This window comes from Gobius niger (assembly GCF_951799975.1).
Source record: "Gobius niger genome assembly, chromosome: 6".
NCBI classification, from domain to species: domain Eukaryota; kingdom Metazoa; phylum Chordata; class Actinopteri; order Gobiiformes; family Gobiidae; genus Gobius; species Gobius niger.
Window position 1 is genome coordinate 33221724 of NC_136857.1, and position 20431 is coordinate 33242154.

Here is a 20431-nt window from a genome sequence, read left to right on the forward strand (position 1 = left end):
TTAATTTGTTACCCTGAAAATACAATTTTCAAAAGCTATTATTATTATTAGACGGTTGCACCACCTGACATTGTAGGTGTTTGTGTGAAAACATAAAAAAAAAAAAGTATATTATTGAAATGTGATGAAAATGTGTTTAAACTAAATAGGTTTTGTAGAATAAAGTGATACTTGTATTGAAAAGATTGATTTAAAAAAAATGAAATATAACACGTACACGTCATGTCAATGACCCATTTCCTGGAAGGTCACGGCCGTCTGACCTCCGGTCCTGACACTGACAATGACCGCCTCCTCATGCATTAGCTGTTTGCTTTGTGTTACTTGGCGGGACTTTGACTGTGTCTTTGAAGTTCCACAACACTTTGTTGTCAGCACAGAGGGTACACACAGCCAACCTTAATATTGTCATCTTTATCTTTAGATGTTTTAAAAGCTCATAGTAAGTTAATCGTAATAATATCAGGGCCCAGTGTAAACGGCCGTCACGTCTGCTGTGAGCTGTGGTGTATCTGAATTCAGCAGCAGGTTCAATAATCCAATGTGCAGAAAGAAAATCTTATCCATTTTCATGATAAATGCATAACATTGCCAAAGGAAGAGTCCCAAAAGAACCATGTGCAACATTGTGTTTGTTAGTGAAACTGTACGAGTGCATAGAAAGCTGATTCATTTGTTCAGGAGCTCTTATGTAATGTCTCTATAGTGAATTTATGAGACAACAGATCAGAGTAATATCCTATTATAGAATATCTTTTGGAAAACATTATTTTGGGCAAACAATATTCTATTACCTATTCTATTCTAAAAAGCAAAAACATATTTTTACAAAGGAAAATGACAAAAAGTAATGCATTAGATTACCCGTTACTGAAACAAACTCCTCCCAATAGGACATGCCTGGAACACCTCCCGAGGGAGGGACCAGGAGGTATCCGGAACAGATGCCCTAGCCACCTCAGCTGGCTCCTTTCGACGTGAAGGAGCAGCGACTCTACTCCGAGCTCCTCCCGGGTAACTGAGCTCCTCACCCGATCTCGGAGGGTGCGCCCAGCCACCCTGCGAAGGAAACTCATTTCGGCCGCTTGTATTTGCGATCTTGTCCTTTCGGTCATGAAAGGACAAGGACAAGGAGAAGGAATATAATTTATATAAAAAAATGAACTGTGATTAATCACGATTAATCGCATTTCACAAGTGCGATTAATCGTGATTAAGAAAATTAATCTATTGACAGCCTTAAAGGGATGTTTCAGGATTTTTGACATAGGGCCTCATTTCCTAGTTATTCAGAGTGTTGCTGATACCTTAAATTGCACTTATGGAAAGCACTTTGGTTCAGCGGGTGCTGTTGTAAAGCGCTATACAAATAAAGGTTGATTGATTGATTGATTGATTGATTGATTGATTGATGGAGATATTTATTTTTTTGTATTTCATGCAGTTCTTTTGTTTGAAGAGTTTCGTGGTGCTAGGCTAATGCAAGGCTTTTCAAAATTATGGCAGCGCCCTCTGCTGGATTCTTTCCTTTTATTTTTATTTAAGCAGCCCTCTAGTGGCTGGAGTGAGCATTCTGGTAATGTCTTTAAAAAATCATAACTCTGCAAAGGCATGGGCTAGAGACTTACTTAGACGAGTAGATGTGTAGGCTACCTGTCTGGTCTTTGTGCGTACACTCAGTCACACAAAACGACCAAAGATGTTGTTTGCATTTGGCCTCCCCCAATATATTCCTATAGCTTAGCTCCAAACGGGGGTGAAGTTGGGAGCTACACTCTTCCACGGGCACAAAGACCAGACAGGTAGTACGTATCAACTATAATGGAGTAATTCTGTCATCCAAAGTCCATTTGACTGCGGATAGTTTTGCATATGTAAGTGAGGCTTGGCATGAAACTTCTTGGTCTTGCTACATGCCTCACTGACAGACATGAACATTTTTATGAGCTTTCAACAACTGATCATATACCTTTTGGGATGGAAACTCATTTTCAGGCTTTGACTCTGACTGTTAATCATGACAATCAAAGTAGTACTACACAAGAGGAAACCATCTTATTGTGTGCATACAGAGAGCCTACTTAGTAACATCTACATAATAACCTTTATTTATAAAGCACATTTAAAAACAGCCAAAGCTTACCAAAGTGCTGTACAGAGACAAGCAAATAACAATCATAAAACAAGAGTTTACACTTACAGCAGTCACAACAATGCCACGACACATCAATAATTGGCACCGAAAGCCAGTGAAAAGAGATGTGTCTTAAGTGCAGATTTAACGTGCTCGAGTGTTTGTGCAAGTCTAATGTGCAAAGGTCGGCCATTCCATAACTTAGGCCCAATCACAGAGAGAGCTCTATCTCCTCTAGCTCTGCGTCAGGTCCCGGGAACAACCAGGAGGAGCTGGTCAGCAGACCGTAGGCTCTGGTCAGGACATGATGTTAAGATAAGAGGGGGCCAAGCCATTCAAGCTTTTAAAAACAATCAGTAATACTTTAAAATGTATTCTAAAATACACAGGGAGCCAGTGCACAGATTTAAGAATTGGGGTGATATACATACAGGGCATTACAATAATCGAGCAAAAATCATGGTCAACAATAACGCCAACATTCCTAGAGAATGAGTTTTGGAACGAAACCAAGGGTCCAACTGCGCTATCGCACGTCATCAGGAGGTCTGACTGTCCAAAGACAATCATTTCAGTTTTAGCTTTGTTTAAGCTCAAAAAGTGATTTTGCATCCACTGCTGTATTTCTTTTCTTTGGACCTCGAGTCCGTAATAAAGTTGAATTGAATAGAATAGAATAGAATAGAATAGAATAGAATAGAATAGAATAGAATAGAATAGAATAGAATATAGGCCTATACAACTGTCAACGTTTATGACACTACGGGGGCTAACTTCATACAAGGCAAAAACGTGACCAAAACGTGACCAAAATGTGACGAAAACACAAATAAAAAAGCAATGAAACACGACAAAAATATGGTGACAATGTGACAAAAAAGTTACGATTACTTTTGTAGGTCTTAGCTTTCAAATGAGCGGCGGCGGAATAGCGTGCGAGCGGAGGTCGGCCGCGTGTTCAGGCTGTAGCCCGGGGAGTCGGCCTGGCTTTGGTTCTGGCGCTGGTTCTGACGAGGCTCGGTCTGCTCGCGGTTCAATAGGGAGACCGGGACTCGAGCGGAACCGAGGCCGAACACAGCGCGCCATCCTCGGGCTCCAGCAGCAGCAGCAGCAGCAGGGTTTCAAAATATAAATAATATTAAATGACTGATTGGGTGATTCTACAACTACCGGGATTTGTGTCCTGGGCAGTGATACGAAAAACTAAAATAGGCTGATATTCATTTTTTTTTTTTTTATGTTCTAAAATTGGGGAGAGACTCTTTGCTTTATTGGTTATTGTATAAAAACAGTGGCCTATAATAAACATACAAGAATATATATTTTTTGGTATCATTTTTTGGTATCTTCAAAAATCGTGTGGAAATACATGGTTTTAAAGATGTTGCTCCAGGGGCGTCACTAGACCTCCTGTACTGGGGCAAATTAAAGCACCCCTACATCAATTTGTTTCCATTTTGGCAAAGTGGCCCATCCCATTTCAGATACACAAGTATAAAAATATACACAGAACATTTGGATTTGTAGCGCATACAACTTGCTAACCCTGCACATTTACAACTCAGCAAACATGCTTTCAAGAACATTTAAGGGGAGACACTACAGAAGAAAATCCAGTGTCTTCAGTGTCCAGGTTAAAATTTGGTCCTTGTCAAGAGCCTTAAAATATAAACCTTCCCCTGGAAAACAAATACAGGACCACACTCCTGTACGCACATGATGGGGGCAATGTGGTAGACATTTTATACTCACTACTGCCACCTCAGGTCATACATGTAACTGCACCTTCTATATTAAAGGGATATTTAAGGATTTTTGACATAGGGCCTCATTTCCTAGTTATCCACAACGGAGCCTACCACCGCAGCAACGCTGGCAGGACTATGATGAATGTTGGTATCACCAAGGATGACATGATGGTCATGTACCAGAGGTGTTACTACTCTTCTACCCACGCTGTACACTGGAGTTATAATAAGTATATAATAAGTGTTAACATTTGTTGTCCATCCATCCATCCATTTTCTTCCGCTTTATCCGGATATATTTTTACATTTGTTGTGTGATTTTTTTTTTTAAATGCAGTATTTAAAATAAAATGTTTTTTTTAAATTATCTACTGTGGCACTGTTTTTTGATCTGCTACTTCACAGCACACAATTTTCTACATTACAGTTCTGTCATGTTAAATGATTTACCATTTGTTTTTAAAATACATTGTTAAAATCATGCAAATTATTGTAGTAACCAATCAACATCATTTGTACTATATGTATTGTATTTTATTGTACTTGTATTTATTTTGTATCTAATATATATATTTTTTTACTTTTTGTTTTTATTATATTTTTTCCCCCTCATTTTTGTATACATATAAAATATGCATATAAAAATACATGTCCCTATACATGCATATGTACATACACATGTACATACACGTACACACGCACATATATACATGCATTGTTATTATTGTGCTACTGCATAAATGTCCCTTTTAGTGTGACAAGCTTGAGAACAACTGTTCCATAGTTTCTTACCTTTGCAAGGAATGTAAATGGGATCTTTGAAATATCACAATAATACTTATATGTGTCTGATTGTGGCACAGAACATCATAACAACACTGACCACACTGACCAAGTCCAATATATCTTCACATTTATGATCTGCATCTTGCAAAAAAAAGATGCAGCAGGATATTGAGCGACCAGATGCTGATATTATTTTTGATGAACTAAATTTTAAAAACTTTTTACTTACTAACAGACTTAAGTTCTCCTGACGCTGTGCATGGACTGTCGCAGACGTTGGCCTGAGAACACACACAGTTAATGGTTATTGTGTGCGGAGCGGCCCGGCAGGTTCAACACGCCCACGGGACGCACAGTCAAGACGCGCGCACACCCACGCACGACACGCCGCCGACACACACACAGCGCTGAGAAAGAGGAAATCACACCGCGCTGGGCCACGCAGCAGCGCACTTCACTTTCGCACTTCCTGAATTGTCCCTGTTGTTGCTATATTCTGACTTACTGCTCTCCGGCCCAGGATCATGAGGGGCCCCCCGCTATAGTGCAGCGCGCGCCAAGGACCCGCGGCAGGTCACATGGAGGGGGTGAGTGAAAGTCCGGTCCTCTTTCTTGGGATACCGTCTTGAAGCGGTGCTGGCTGGGGCCGGAGGCAGGACTTTGATCGGTTTTGAGCAGCAGGTGCATGTGACAGACGTATTGTTCCCGGGCATTCAGCAATGTCTGGCGGTTTCTTTAACTTTAGATCCACTTCTTGCTTGACTTTAGAACAATGCAAGTTATATTTTTGTGACTATGCACAACCAAAACTAAATTAAAAGTAGTTAAAGAGACGAAAATGAAAGCAAAATAGACTGTAAGCCTGAATAAGTAGAACACACTTAAACGGTTTGAGGAAACCGATTTCCTTCAAATGGTTTGAGTTATTTCAAACTTAAACCAGTCAATCCAAATCAGTACTTCATTGTTTCAGTGCAGTACTTAAGTGAATGGGTCAAACATCACAACTGCAGGTTACAAACAACAGTTAGCTCTGAGTAATACATAAGAAAACTCATTTGTTTAAGTGAAGATAACTTAATATGTTAAAGGGGCATTATGCAACTTTTTATGTGGAAAAAAAGTTTTTGTGTGTGCGTATTTTACCTTGTAGTGTAGTGTGGGGTCAGCGTGGCGCCTTTTACTTTCAATTGCAGTGGTCTTGAAGACGCTCCAGGATCAATTGTTTGTTAGGTTTTCACTGCTTATGGACCGTCCCACCAGAAAACCAACAAAACAAGTGAGCCTGGAGCGTGACCACTGTGATCGAAAGTAAAGGCGCCATGCTGACCACTCATGCACCCGCTGGGTCACTACAAAGTGAAATATGCAAAAATATCAACTTTTTTTTCCCCATGTAAAAAGTTGCATAATGTAAATTAACTTTTTATTATTGTTTTGCTATCATTATTACATAGATACCTCAATGCGCAAAATACAGTGATTTTTTTTTTTACATTTTACTTTAAAGGGGCTAGTTGCAAGTTAGCCATTTTATACTCACTACTGCCACCTCAGGTCATACGTGTAACTGCACCTTCTATCTTAAGCTCGTGCATGACGGCATTTCGGACCCGAATTAAGACCTTTTTGGGTGACAGTGCAGGATTTTAAAGGCAGTTGTGATGAACAGGTCTGAGCTCATTCTGCACATTAGGACATTGTTGAAACATGTAGGGGGAGGAGAACACATAATATTAACATTTTTAAACTCTGTATAGTCCCTTTAACACATCCAAAACAAGAACTGTCTCATATGTGGCTTGTGATGTGATGCTCTCCATCGCTGTCCTTTCATCGATGTTCATGAGATGAAGATCCTCTGGTTCTGCTGCTCCACTCGTCTCCTCCCGCTTCACCAAAAAATGTTTTAAAGGGGGGGTGTTATGCAAAATCGACTTTTTCAAGCTTTACATCATGTTATTATGTCATTCCCTCATTAAAAACATGCCAAATGATGAAGCACCCCACTTTTTTTTTTGCAGTAAAGCAAACTAGAAACTGAAACACATTTACATTGAAAAATAAAGACACTTTACTCAACAGTTCACAGACATAGTTGTTATAGTAGAGCATCTGTAACGGCAAAAATCCCATCAAAATGCTTCAAAAATGACCTTTTTAGAGAACTGAGAAACAAGTCCCCTTTAATAGTCAAAGTGAAGTCTAGGTCACCGATATGAATTAAATTAAATTAAACTATTTTTTTTTTTAAAGTGATTCCGAGCCAAATAATTGAAGTGGAATAAACATTCAGATTGACAGTATACAGTAATATGGGAGGGAATGTAAAACGCAAGTTAAAGTGCTTTTATCAATTACTTTTCAAAATCTCAGTCTACTTCACTTATATGATTGAGTTTCACAGAATAAGTGATTTGGTGAGGAGAAGGGACTAAAACCTCTAAACGTCCAGAGCCTCATATTTAAATTGACGGCTAAAGGAACAGGTGCGTGTGATGTTTTGTGCTGCTTGGTGACATTTTCTCTTTCCAAGTCCAACTTCATTTCTATAGCACGTTTCCTAAACAAGAGTTTCCAAAGTGCTTCACAAGAAGTCAATAAACACAGTGAAAAAATAAATAAAAAAAACTATAATAAACTAAAAAATAATAATAAAAAAAAACCTGTAAGACCTGTGTTCAGAGGTGACAAACATAACCGTGAACAATACTTGGCACACCTTCACAACTCCCAGAATATGATTTTAATGCTATTGTTGTATCCACCCTGGCAGTTATCACCAATCCAGTCCAACCAGTTGTGTTGGCTGTGAGTGACCGTGACAAAGGCTGTAAAAAACGACATTTATACCATTTCCTTCCTGGTAGAAAACCAGGAAACTGAGAGATGATCCATTAGGGGAGTTAAAAATAGATTCTGCAATATATTGCGATAAATGGTAAATGGAGTTAGCTTATTACAGTGCTTTTCTATCTTTATCAGGCCCAAAGCGCTTTACAGTAAGGAACCAGTCACTCATTCACTCTCATTCATACACCAGTGTACACAGATGACGAGATGACCTGCTCTACCGTATCAATGCTCAATGTGCCCTGATTGATTATTCAATGTGTTTTTTGGGGAAATATTGATTGCAGTCAGTGTCAGTGTCAGTGGCTGTGTCAGAGTCAGTGCTGTGTCAGAGTCAGTGCTGTGTTAGAGTCAGTGTCAGTGGCTGTGTCAGTGTCAGTGTCAGTGGCTGTGTCAGAGTCAGTGGCTGTGTCAGAGTCAGTGTCAGTGGCTGTGTCAGAGTCAGTGGCTGTGTCAGTGTCAGAGTCAGTGTCAGTGCTGTGTCAGTGTCAGTGTCAGTGCTGTGTCAGTGTCAGTGTCAGTGCTGTGTCAGAGTCAGTGCTGTGTCAGTGTCAGTGTCAGTGCTGTGTCAGAGTCAGTGGCAGAGTCAGTGTCAGTGCTGTGTCAGTGTCAGTGGCTGTGCCAGAGTCAGAGTCAGTGTCAGTGCTGTGTCTGTGTCAGTGTCAGTGTCAGTGTCAGTGCTGTGTCAGTGTCAGAGTCAGTGGCTGTGTCAGAGTCAGTGGCTGTGTCAGAGTCAGTGGCTGTGTCAGTGTCAGAGTCAGTGTCAGTGCTGTGTCAGTGTCAGTGCTGTGTCAGTGTCAGTGCTGTGTCAGAGTCAGTGCTGTGTCAGTGTCAGTGCTGTGTCAGTGTCAGTGTCAGTGCTGTGTCAGAGTCAGTGCTGTGTCAGTGTCAGTGTCAGTGCTGTGTCAGAGTCAGTGGCAGAGTCAGTGTCAGTGCTGTGTCAGTGTCAGTGGCTGTGTCAGAGTCAGTGTCAGTGCTGTGTCAGTGTCAGTGTCAGTGTCAGTGCTGTGTCAGTGTCAGAGTCAGTGGCTGTGTCAGAGTCAGTGGCTGTGTCAGAGTCAGTGCTGTGTTAGAGTCAGTGTCAGTGGCTGTGTCAGTGTCAGTGGCTGTGTCAGAGTCAGTGGCTGTGTCAGAGTCAGTGGCTGTGTCAGAGTCAGTGTCAGTGGCTGTGTCAGAGTCAGTGGCTGTGTCAGTGTCAGAGTCAGTGTCAGTGCTGTGTCAGTGGCTGTGCCAGAGTCAGTGTCAGTGTCAGTGCTGTGTCAGTGTCAGTGTCAGTGCTGTGTCAGAGTCAGTGCTGTGTCAGTGTCAGTGGCAGAGTCAGTGTCAGTGCTGTGTCAGTGTCAGTGGCTGTGCCAGAGTCAGAGTCAGTGTCAGTGCTGTGTCTGTGTCAGTGTCAGTGTCAGTGTCAGTGTCAGTGCTGTGTCAGTGTCAGAGTCAGTGTCAGTGTCAGTGGCTGTGCCAGAGTCAGTGTCAGTGCTGTGTCAGTGTCAGTGCTGTGTCAGTGTCAGTGCTGTGTCAGTGTCAGTGTCAGTGCTGTGTCAGAGTCAGTGTCAGTGCTGTGTCAGTGTCAGTGCTGTGTCAGTGTCAGTGCTGTGTCAGAGTCAGTGTCAGTGTCAGTGCTGTGTCAGTGTCAGTGCTGTGTCAGTGTCAGTGTCAGTGCTGTGTCAGAGTCAGTGGCAGAGTCAGCGTCAGTGTCAGTGCTGTGTCAGTGTCAGTGTCAGTGTCAGTGCTGTGTCAGTGTCAGAGTCAGTGTCAGTGGCTGTGCCAGAGTCAGTGTCAGTGCTGTGTCAGTGTCAGTGCTGTGTCAGTGTCAGTGCTGTGTCAGTGCCAGAGTCAGTGTCAGTGTCAGTGCTGTGTCAGTGTCAGTGCTGTGTCAGTGTCAGTGCTGTGTCAGTGTCAGTGCTGTGTCAGTGTCAGTGTCAGTGCTGTGTCAGAGTCAGTGTCAGTGTCAGTGCTGTGTCAGTGTCAGTGCTGTGTCAGAGTCAGTGCTGTGTCAGTGTCAGTGGCAGAGTCAGTGTCAGTGCTGTGTCAGTGTCAGTGGCTGTGCCAGAGTCAGAGTCAGAGTCAGTGTCAGTGCTGTGTCAGTGTCAGTGTCAGTGTCAGTGTCAGTGTCAGTGTCAGTGTCAGTGCTGTGTCAGTGTCAGAGTCAGTGTCAGTGTCAGTGGCTGTGCCAGAGTCAGTGTCAGTGCTGTGTCAGTGTCAGTGCTGTGTCAGTGTCAGTGCTGTGTCAGTGTCAGTGTCAGTGCTGTGTCAGAGTCAGTGTCAGTGCTGTGTCAGTGTCAGTGCTGTGTCAGTGTCAGTGCTGTGTCAGAGTCAGTGTCAGTGTCAGTGCTGTGTCAGTGTCAGTGTTGTGTCAGTGTCAGTGTCAGTGCTGTGTCAGAGTCAGTGGCAGAGTCAGCGTCAGTGTCAGTGTCAGTGTCAGTGTCAGTGCTGTGTCAGAGTCAGTGGCAGAGTCAGCGTCAGTGTCAGTGTCAGTGTCAGTGTCAGTGTCAGTGCTGTGTCAGAGTCAGTGGCTGTGTCATTGTCAGTGCTGTGTCAGTGTCAGTGTCAGTGTCAGTGCTGTGTCAGTGTCAGAGTCAGTGTCAGTGTCAGTGGCTGTGCCAGAGTCAGTGTCAGTGCTGTGTCAGTGTCAGTGCTGTGTCAGTGTCAGTGCTGTGTCAGTGCCAGAGTCAGTGTCAGTGTCAGTGCTGTGTCAGTGTCAGTGCTGTGTCAGTGTCAGTGCTGTGTCAGAGTCAGTGTCAGTGTCAGTGCTGTGTCAGTGTCAGTGCTGTGTCAGTGTCAGTGCTGTGTCAGAGTCAGTGTCAGTGTCAGTGCTGTGTCAGTGTCAGTGCTGTGTCAGTGTCAGTGTCAGTGTCAGTGCTGTGTCAGAGTCAGTGGCAGAGTCAGTGTCAGTGCTGTGTCAGTGTCAGTGTCAGTGTCAGTGTCAGTGGCTGTGCCAGAGTCAGTGTCAGTGTCAGTGTCAGTGCTGTGTCAGTGTCAGTGTCAGTGCTGTGTCAGTGCCAGAGTCAGTGTCAGTGTCAGTGCTGTGTCAGTGTCAGTGGCAGAGTCAGTGTCAGTGCTGTGTCAGTGTCAGTGGTAGAGTCAGTGTCAGTGCTGTGTCAGTGGCAGAGTCAGTGTCAGTGCTGTGTCAGTGTCAGTGGCAGAGTCAGTGTCAGTGCTGTGTCAGTGTCAGTGGCAGTGCTGTGTCAGTGTCAGTGTCAGTGTCAGTGGCAGAGTCAGTGTCTGTGCCAGTGTCAGTGTCAGTGTCAGTGCTGTGTCAGTGTCAGTGTCAGTGCTGTGTCAGTGTCAGTGTCAGTGGCAGAGTCTGTGTCAGTGCTGTGTCAGTGTCAGTGTCAGTGCTGTGTCAGTGTCAGTGTCAGTGCTGTGTCAGTGTCAGTGTCAGTGTCAGTGGCAGAGTCAGTGTCAGTGCTGTGTCAGAGTCAGTGTCAGTGTCAGTGTCAGTGTCAGTGTCAGTGTCAGAGTCAGTGTCAGTGCTGTGTCAGTGTCAGAGTCAGTGCTGTGTCAGTGTCAGAGTCAGTGTCAGTGTCAGTGCTGTGTCAGTGTCAGAGTCAGTGGCTCCTTTTAATTTAAACACAGAAAAAAAACATTTACTGATTTTGAACTGCTTTGGGCTTTTACAACAGAGGCCTGGATATTAGAACTATTTCCCTTAGCGCACATGTTGATTTTGCTCTGCATCGCTGGCTCCCCCGTTCTCGCCTGCACCGTCATGTCTGAAGCAGATATAGTTTTTAACAACTCAGCTCAATGGATTTATCTTCGAAGCATTTATTAGAAAGGAAGACGAAGCCGGGCCAGGCTCATGTTAAACTTGTGTTGCGGCAGTGATCGTTATCTTTATGGTGCTCAACCATGCAGATAACGAAGAAATGAGCTCTATACTTTATAGCAGGGGTGTGCAAGTTTACTTCATCGTAAAAGGCCAGGGCTGAAGGTGCAATGATGTGTGAAATGACATTTCTTTCCCAAACATTCTTTTCAACAATGAAAATAAACACATGCAGAGCAAAACATGCCACACATATGTTTGTGTCTATGATGAGTGGAAGTTTGTCGATCCAGATTTGATCATAAGCTAAATCAAATTAGAAAGAACTTTCCAATTGCATTTTTCTATGGAAGGCCATTTAGGAAAAAAACACAGAAAGTACATTACAAATGTGAAACGAAAACCATATTTTTATACATTAGATGGCGCACTTGTACATTGGTCTTGTTTGAAACACAAATACACTGCCTACACAATAATGAAGAGCAAATGTACATTTAATCTGCTGTTCAAATTAAAAATGTTTTTTTTTTACATTGAAAATCTTGAAAATGCAGGTCTGTTTTTTTTTTCCCATTGAAAATGTGTGTGTTTTTTATTTACTTTCAAAATACGAGCGATTGCGAATTCGTCATATCCGGGGGCCGTGGTAGGCATTTTATGTTTTAAACAAATGATAAAAATCCTATGATGAGGAAAAACAATGTCCATAAACAGGGCATTGCTTCTCTTGCGCTGTAACAGATCTATCATTTCATAAAACCGTGATCGAGGCCTGGATGCCTCAGCTGTTGCCGACCATTCACCAAAACATCCGGCGACAGCAATTGCTCGCATACATGTCACTTTTTTTTTTACTTTGAAAATGGAGCTTGCTTTTTTTTCTGTATTTGGTGCACACACAAAAAATGCACCGCATACAGTCAGATTGTGGGTGCAAGCGGAAGTGGTTTAATGTGACCGGAAAGTACCTGTTGTTGCCGGAAGGCTTATTTATTTATTTATTATTATTATTATTATTATTATTATTATTATTATTATTATTATTATTATTATTATTATTATTATTATTATTATTATTATTACTACTATATATATATATATTTTTAATGCATTTAAATCAGCCCTCCAGCAAGCAAAATATTTTTTGTAGGTGAGTACACAGTGGACATTCATCATCCAATCGGAGATGTATTAAAGGATCAGGCCTCTGTTTTTCCATACTGAGATATGTTCTTACCTGAGTTTAGATGAGTTGATGCGTACCTGTCTGGTTTTTACACGTGCACTCAGTCACGCAAAAAGACCAAAGATATTGTCAGCATGTAGTAGGGTTGTCGATATCATCGTCCATCGTGATGGATGGGCAACATCACGATGGAGAGCCACCATCGTGATGCCACGCCCCCTCCTGTCAGAAACACGCACTGGTCTTCTGTGGGCCTTGTAAACCTGCAAACTTTGCAGGGATTGCACTGTAAATTAAATCACGAATATAACTAATATGCACGCTAGTGTCAGTAGCCTGCCAGAAGCCATGATGTGTTCGCCGTAATGTGTTCTCTCTCTCTGCAGCTCAGAGTTTAACAGTGCGTGGTTTTGCTTTGCTTCATATGGAAACTTAAACCGTTTTAAAATGACGAGATGGCTCTCACATCGGAGCTAGCTGAGCGCCCATGGGTTTGGATTATTCTGACAAAGAACCGAGAGAGGAGAGAGAGAGGAGAGAAAGAGGCGCGGTGCAGGAGTTACGAGGTTACAGCTCACGGACCGGGCGGTGCGTGGAGCAGCTTTAAAAATGTAGCTACGACGCAAACGTGTACATATTGTCCCGTTCACCCACTGTTTCTTAAACATTACGTTAAAATTGAGCAAATGCAAATAATAAGCTCCGATTTACATTTGTATTAGTGTGATAAGAGCCTTGGTATTGAGGAGGAGTTGACGCTCTGAATAAGTCGTTCTTTTCTCAGATTTTACGCACCAGTTTTAACACATTTCTGTTGCAACATTCATGTTCCATGACTCTGTTCAGATCATGTTTGTTTAGATCCATTTATCCTGCAATCTCACATAGTAATATGCAGCATATACAGGCTATATATAGGCTATGTAAATGTCTTTAAAAAAATGCTTATAATGAGAAATGGATGATATCATCGTCCATCACGATGGTTCACTGTAAACATCGTCAACGGCCAATAAGGGAACATCGCCCAACCCTAGCATGTCTGTCCTCTTCATGGACCCAAACAGGGGTGAAGTTATAAACAACCAAGCTCTTCCACGTTTCCCCTATTCAAATACGGCTTTGTGAGCGGTTACACAATCCAAGTATAGTTACACAAAAGTAAACATGTCAACTTTCTAAGCCGATAAAAAGGGGAACTATATTGCAAGGCGTAGTAATATCTTAGGATCAGGGGCAATCTTAGACTTTCAACTTTCGGGGTGCTTAGCACCTGAGGGTTCGGGGGAGGGGGTTCTCCCTCAGAAAATTTTGAACTGAACTTATGCAATTCCTGTAATTTAATGCATTTTACAGGAACTAATTACATTGCAACATAATGGTAAAAATACACATATTCAAAATGACACATTAATTGTTATAACAATGTTAAGATGCTAATCAGATTGTGGCATGATTGTTTTTCAAATGCATATGACAGTTATAACTATTTATTTTGCTTTCCTATTGTGCAGACGTGTCACCAGTGAGTTAGAGCTGTATGAGTTTCTCCCTCTTCTTCTGAAACAAATGAAATCAACTTTATTTTCATACAAATATAATTTGATCAAATCAGTCATCAGGAATAATAATAAACCTGTCATATGCACTTTAGTCTGTGTTGTGACACATGTCCAGTTTTAGTGGTTCTCAGTGGAGGCCCCGCCCCCGGTCCTCTCACTGACACAGGGCTGTGACACAGGCTGCTCTAAATAAAAACTGTCCAAAAGCTTGTGACGTGGAGAGCCTCTCTATATCTCTCTAGAAAAGCTTAAAAGCCTGGAGTTTTTCTTTCTCTAAACATTGCTATGACCCATGTGACCACACTGGAGTAGGCCAAATATTTTTAACCACGCTGGTTTTTGTTTATCGGCCCGAAATAGTGGAAGTATTTTCAGTGCATTAACTCTGAGCTCTGGAGCTCTGCGGGGCTTCCCGCCTTTTTGCCCTTTTATGGAACAGACTGCGTAGGAGGAGAGAGAGCAGCCATGTACGTTTTTAACAGACGACTCAGGACCTGTACTATGAATGGGGCTGAATGGAACACCGGCTAGCTCTTGTATATTATATCTGTGGGTTAGTTCCTACGGCAGGGTCGATTGGTTGATATATGTATGACGGTTCACTCTCATAGTTTGTGATTGGTTAATAATTGATTGGTTGACCAACTCACCTACGATTTTTTTCCATCAAAAACAAGTACTATGGTTCCCGCCAGGAAACATGACGAGAAATGTTTTTATTGCTTTATTTCGCAAAACTTTGCGACATAACTGTCTAGCTGATTGTGGAGGTGTCAGCCCAGATTCCTGCGTTGTGCAGCCCCACATCCCATGGACCTCATAGCCTACAGAATACACATTCAGCACCGGCAGCTTTCAGTCAGTCTCTGCACAAAACTGGCCTGTATTTATGATCAACTATCCACTGTTGACGCTTGTTTAGGCCGGGGCCACACCGGCGCCGTGCAAAGAGCTGCGCTGCGAGTTTTTCTTAGCTTTCATTTAAGCGGTTTGAAAGTGGCTACAATGTCCGCGTGAGGCACAGCGTGTTTAGAAGATAGAATCAATCGTATTTTTGGGGGCGTGGATCTAGTGTCCCGAAAGAAAGACTTCCATATCCAGCATTAGGACAACAGTAAACAACATTCCCGGACTGTGTTGTAATTATATTTAGTTACTAATCACCATTCAAAAGTCACTCAAATAATTTGAAAAGCGAGATAAAGCGAGTGTAGTGATGTTATTTCAATTAGACATGTCATGTTTCATGCATGTGCATTGATTTGACAGGAAGCCTGTTCTCTTTGTGGCGCGGCAGATGCTGCTGCTGTGTGGTCACTCTTGCGTCATCGCCCCACTTTGTTCACAAACGCAAGCAACGTGTTCGCTCACAGACGGTGTGGCCCCCTTGTCCAAGGCCGGATTTATGAAGGGGCTTACAGGGGCTAAGCCCAGGGGCCCAGCAGGTTGAAGAGCCCGTGGGCATAGGGAGAAAAATGCATGCTCTGTGCGGCCTGTAAACTAGGATTACCCAGGACTAAGCCAGGGCTAAACCAAGACTAAACCAGGTCTAAACCAGGACTAAGCCAGGTCTAAACCAGGACTAAGCCAGGACTAAACAAGATCTGGGCCATTTTCATTAAGTTGACACTGGGAAGAACATATACCTATTGGTCTGTTAAAATGCACCATTAAAATAAAAAAGATCTGTGGTAGGACCCTAAGACCCCCTTTTAAAGGAGTCCCCCCACCAGTCGCAGAGGTTCTTCCTAACCCACGTATATTTTTCACAAATTTGTCATTTTTTTAAACTAGTCCTATGTTTAAGAAGTTACTTGTGCATGTTCAAATAAAATATATAATTCATTTATCCTTTAATTGTAGAGAGAGTATCCGACAGACAGACATACAGTATATGTACAGAGGTTGTTAAGGTGCTATATAAATAAATATTGATTGATTATGGGGGGCCCTGAAAAAACTTTAGCCCCGGGGCCCGTTTTACTTAAATCCTGCCCTGCCCGTGTCAGAGGTATCATCGTCCTGAAAGGCTCCAGCACTTCCACCCATCCCATCCAGAGGCGCTGGCTACTCTTGAATCAAAAGTTTGGCCTGTTTGAGTACGAAAACAGCCATCTCCCAGCGCGCACCACCGCCTCTGAATCATAGTGCGCTCTTTTGGCCCGGGGATAACAAATCTATACTACTGTCAATGCTGAATTTATGAATTCTTCAACTTGTCGTCAATATGGCAGAAAAAGTCTCCTGGTTTGCCTTCTGGACACACCGCTTGGATCCCATTCCCTGAGGATAATGCACGTCTTCCTTTCTCACACCTAAACCATTTTCTCTGCACTTGGCGTAAAATCCTCCGGTGTCCCTGCTGTCCAGAACCGTGCACACGACTGTATCATTCTGGTTATGAATTCAACCAGAGCTGCCAGGTTGGAGTATTCCTTACGCCTTGAGTGCCAACAGGAACACCATGTCTGTTGGCCAGCACTACTCTTAATTCTTTGTATTTTAAACCCAATTCTAAATAAAGATCAATGAAAGTCCCCCGTTCATGCTCCTGATGGGATGGTAAGTGCTGGAGCATTTCCAGATGAACCTGGTGCTTGTCCGAGATGGCCTCTCATGACTCTGGGACGCCCTCCCAGACCTCGCACAGCTTCCACGGCATACGTGATAAGATGTCTTTCACTTAGGCTACATTAAAACCATGTCTGTGGGCAGCACTAGTTTTTTTTTTTTTCAATGTGGGAAAAAAAATAAAATAAAAAAAAATCAGACATGCATTTAAAATGTAAAAAATAAACAAATTTGAAAGTTAAAAAAAACTTAATTTTCAATGGGGAAAAACGTGACATGCATTTACAAGATATTCAAAGTAAAAAATGCATTTTTTATTTGAACAGCAGATTTAATGTACATTTGCTCTTCATTATTGTGTATTTGAACAAACAGACCAACGTACAAGTGCCCACATCCATAACGGAGAGGGAGATGATATCTGACATTGAAATAACTTCCTAGTCCTCTGGGTTCCCAAAGAACAATGGCTTCAAAACCCACATAGATATTTCTACTTTCAAATCTCAGATCTCTTTGTCGACTTCTGCTCTCGTCATACATGTATCATGTGATTTTCCCACAGTAAGTTTTATTTACTTTTTTTTTTTTTGCTTACTGGACTTACTGAGCCTCCAAAAATACATTAATATCATACAGTATTCTCAAAATTAAAAGTCTTAAGTGGAATATTTGAAAAAAACAAACGGTGTGAGCAATAACTTCTCTGTGGATCAAAGGATACTGTGCGGACCTTCTCTCTTGTTTTTGTACTCTCTCTTGGTCCGGTACGCTCTTTAGAATTTTGTGATGTGCTCTTAGCTTTCAAATGAGGCATTACACTATTTAAGATTTGGGTAAAGAAACTGGAGAAAATGTGCTGAGTTCAGGCGGAGGTTAAAAAAGTCACACTTGTAGATTGATATTTGTTTTTGCGTTTGAAAACTCAAATCTCTCTCTCCTGAGCTCTGTGTGAATGATGAATGATCCGTGGTGGGTCAGTGTTCTCCGAGCTGTTGGAGCTGTGTTGGTCAGGTTAAAGGGATATTTCAGGATTTTTCATTTCCTAGTAATCCAGAGTGTTGCTGATTTCTGGAAATATTTTTTTGTACTTCAATAGAATCATTTAACCTTTTTGATGTCCAATAACTTATATTTGAGCAGCATCAGCTTCGTGGTTGTATAAGCTATGCAGCGGCGGAGTGATCTGCTAGAAAATAGTCCCTCATAATACGATCATTCATGTGATGCAAGGTCAGTTATATTCCAAAAATTATTCTATCGACACAGACGTTATAAGTGATTTGCCTCAGGTGCTCTGTGGAGCGGGTCAGACTGTTTAGCCTAGCGCCACAAAACTCTTCAAATATAAGAACTGCATGAATTACAAAATAAAATGTCTCCAGAAATCTCCACACTCTGGATAACTAGGAAATGAGGCCCTATGTGAAAAATCCTGAAATATCCCTTTAAAGGCCTATAGGTCAGGGGGTCCAAAAGTGTGGCCTTCAAACCAACCTTTAGTGGCCCTCATGAGTTCTCACTCAGTTGACACACATCACCAGAGATGGTCTTTTTCACTGCAACTTTCATCATTCCACACAATTATAAACTTAACTAACACTTCATTGTGGGGGAAGAACTAGTTTAAAAAAAAGGTAATTCTGATATTTGACCTTGTAGTGACCCAGTGGCTGGTCTCTACAATGCTCTGATCAATAGTTTTGTAAGCTCCGTCAGCAGTGTAACCCTTCCAAACAGTGGATCCTAGAGCGTCCTAGAGCCCACTGTGATGGAAAGTAAAGGCACCATGCTGACCACTCAAACAGCCGCTGGGTCACTACAAGGTCAAATATCAACTTTTACATATTGCCCCTTTAAAACTAGTGTTTTCCCAACAGTAAAATGTTAAATCAAAAAAACGTGGACGAGTTTTCATCAGGACATGTGAATACACCAGCTGCATGATCAACTTAAATTGGTAGATCATGTGACCAAATTGATTATGTGACAAAACATTACTTGTAAAAACACAATTGATATGAAGGGGTTTGAGCACCCGAATGATCTTGGAGCTCTGTTGTTGGGGGCTTCTGGCCCCTGGCAGGGTCTCCCAGGGCAAACAGGTCCTAAGTGACAAAGAGTGGTTAAGAAGCCCCTTATGAGAGACCAACAGGCCCGGTTAGAACCATGAGGCCGTCCTTCTGTGGACCCACCACCTGCAGGAGGAGCCACAGGGGGGGTGCAATGTGATGTGGGCAGCTCCCTCATGACCCGGAAACGGACAAGTGGAAGAAAATGGATAGATGGATGGACACAATTGCAATAAGCAGAAGATCATATACAGTGATGGTAGACCAGGCTGATCAAAACTACATGAACAATCTAGTAGTTTAAAAACACAATCACAGATAAGGTGCACCTTATGAGAAGAAACAAACCTTTACAAAAAGGTATGGTGTGGTATAACACAGCAGAGAAATAAGTAAAGAGGCTGCATCATCAAAACACTGCAGCTAACAGCAGCTCCATAGAGAAAGAGATTTAAAGAAATGGTAGGAAATCAATCTCCTCATTCAGACCCGGGGGACTTGTGGCATTCAAAAATGTTTCTCTTTGCAGGAGGGTTCTCAATCTGTCCGTACCCCTAGGGTCCTGTGGGATGCATTCAATGACCACGGCTCTTAGGCTGGTCGGGTTACTGTGTCCGCTTTGCTTATAATGTTTAGCCATAGGATAATTGAGGTTTTGAGTTGGAATGGCGTATTTGTGCTCTGCAACCCTTCCCTTGAGTTTTGGTTTGGCAAAGTTAGTGCATACATAGGACTTGTTGGTAAAGATGTCGATGGTTCTGTTTTGGCCGTGGTTGCAGTTGTCATATTTGTATGGTCCTTGTTGGGAGAACCAGGTGAAAAAAATGTTGTTGTTTATCCCTCACTTTAACCAAGCACATTTTCTAAGAGCTTCTTGACTGGAGAGCTTCCAGCCTATAGGCCAGGGTAACGCCTCATTTGAAAGCTAAGACCAACACAACTTCTCTAATCTCTAAGTAAGTTTTTGCTATCAAGTTTTTGCATTTTTTGCCATATCTTTGTCATCTTTTCGTTGTCTGGTTTGTGTGCGTTTTGGGTTGGTGTTTTAGTGTAGGGCTGCAACTTGCCACTATCTTGGCTGTGAAAGGTGCATGGAAATAGTTATATATTTTTAAACATTTTTCTCCCACATAAAGCTCCGCTGTGGGACATGTCAATGAGTAAACTTAAAGTGAACGTTTGTAGGAGACTCCTCGTGCTAATTCTGCTTCTGATTGGATGAGACAGACAGATATTTATATGTTTTTTATTTACCCTAGCTTTAAATCAAAAATACATAATTGTCATGTCATTATTGCTCTGTTTGAGTTTGTGTTTATTATTTTTCAATAGTTGATTAGCTGTAGTTGGAGGCCTGTCTCCTGCAGAGTCACAGGTGTTTTTGTTCGCTGGTCTTTAATCCTTTTTGGGACAGGATCAAATCACTTTTTAACCTCTTAACCCCCGCCTTAACCAAGCACATTTTCTCCAGTTCGACTCTACCCTAATCAAAACATTTCTCGATTGGAGTTTGACCATTATTTGTCTGTGTGGTCCCTGATGATGGTGGGGTCATTTGTCCGGATGATCAGGGGGAGTAAATGTTCTGTTGTTGAGACCTGTCCTAATGTTGTGGACGTGTGTGTTTCAGAAGGCAGAGTTCTCCCCGTCCTCCAGAAGGAGCTTCAGCTTCTCGTCTCTGCGCATCAAGCGTAAGTAGCGCTGTCTCTTAAAGGGGCAGTCTGCAACTCTTTATGTGGAAAAAAAA

The 20431-nt window shown here is 42.3% G+C and overlaps 1 protein-coding gene across 1 annotated transcript in view; it reads left to right on the top strand.

Moving 5' to 3' along the window:
* The first annotated feature begins 5155 nt into the window (after positions 1-5155).
* The window catches only part of dennd2da (DENN/MADD domain containing 2Da), a 42420-nt gene continuing 27144 nt past the window's right edge, over positions 5156-20431 (top strand). Inside the window, exons 1-2 of the mRNA XM_079558031.1 lie at positions 5156-5255; positions 20315-20375. Coding sequence (XP_079414157.1) covers positions 5247-5255; positions 20315-20375 — 70 coding nt within the window. The 5' untranslated portion in view covers positions 5156-5246. The remainder of the gene's footprint in view (positions 5256-20314; positions 20376-20431) is intronic.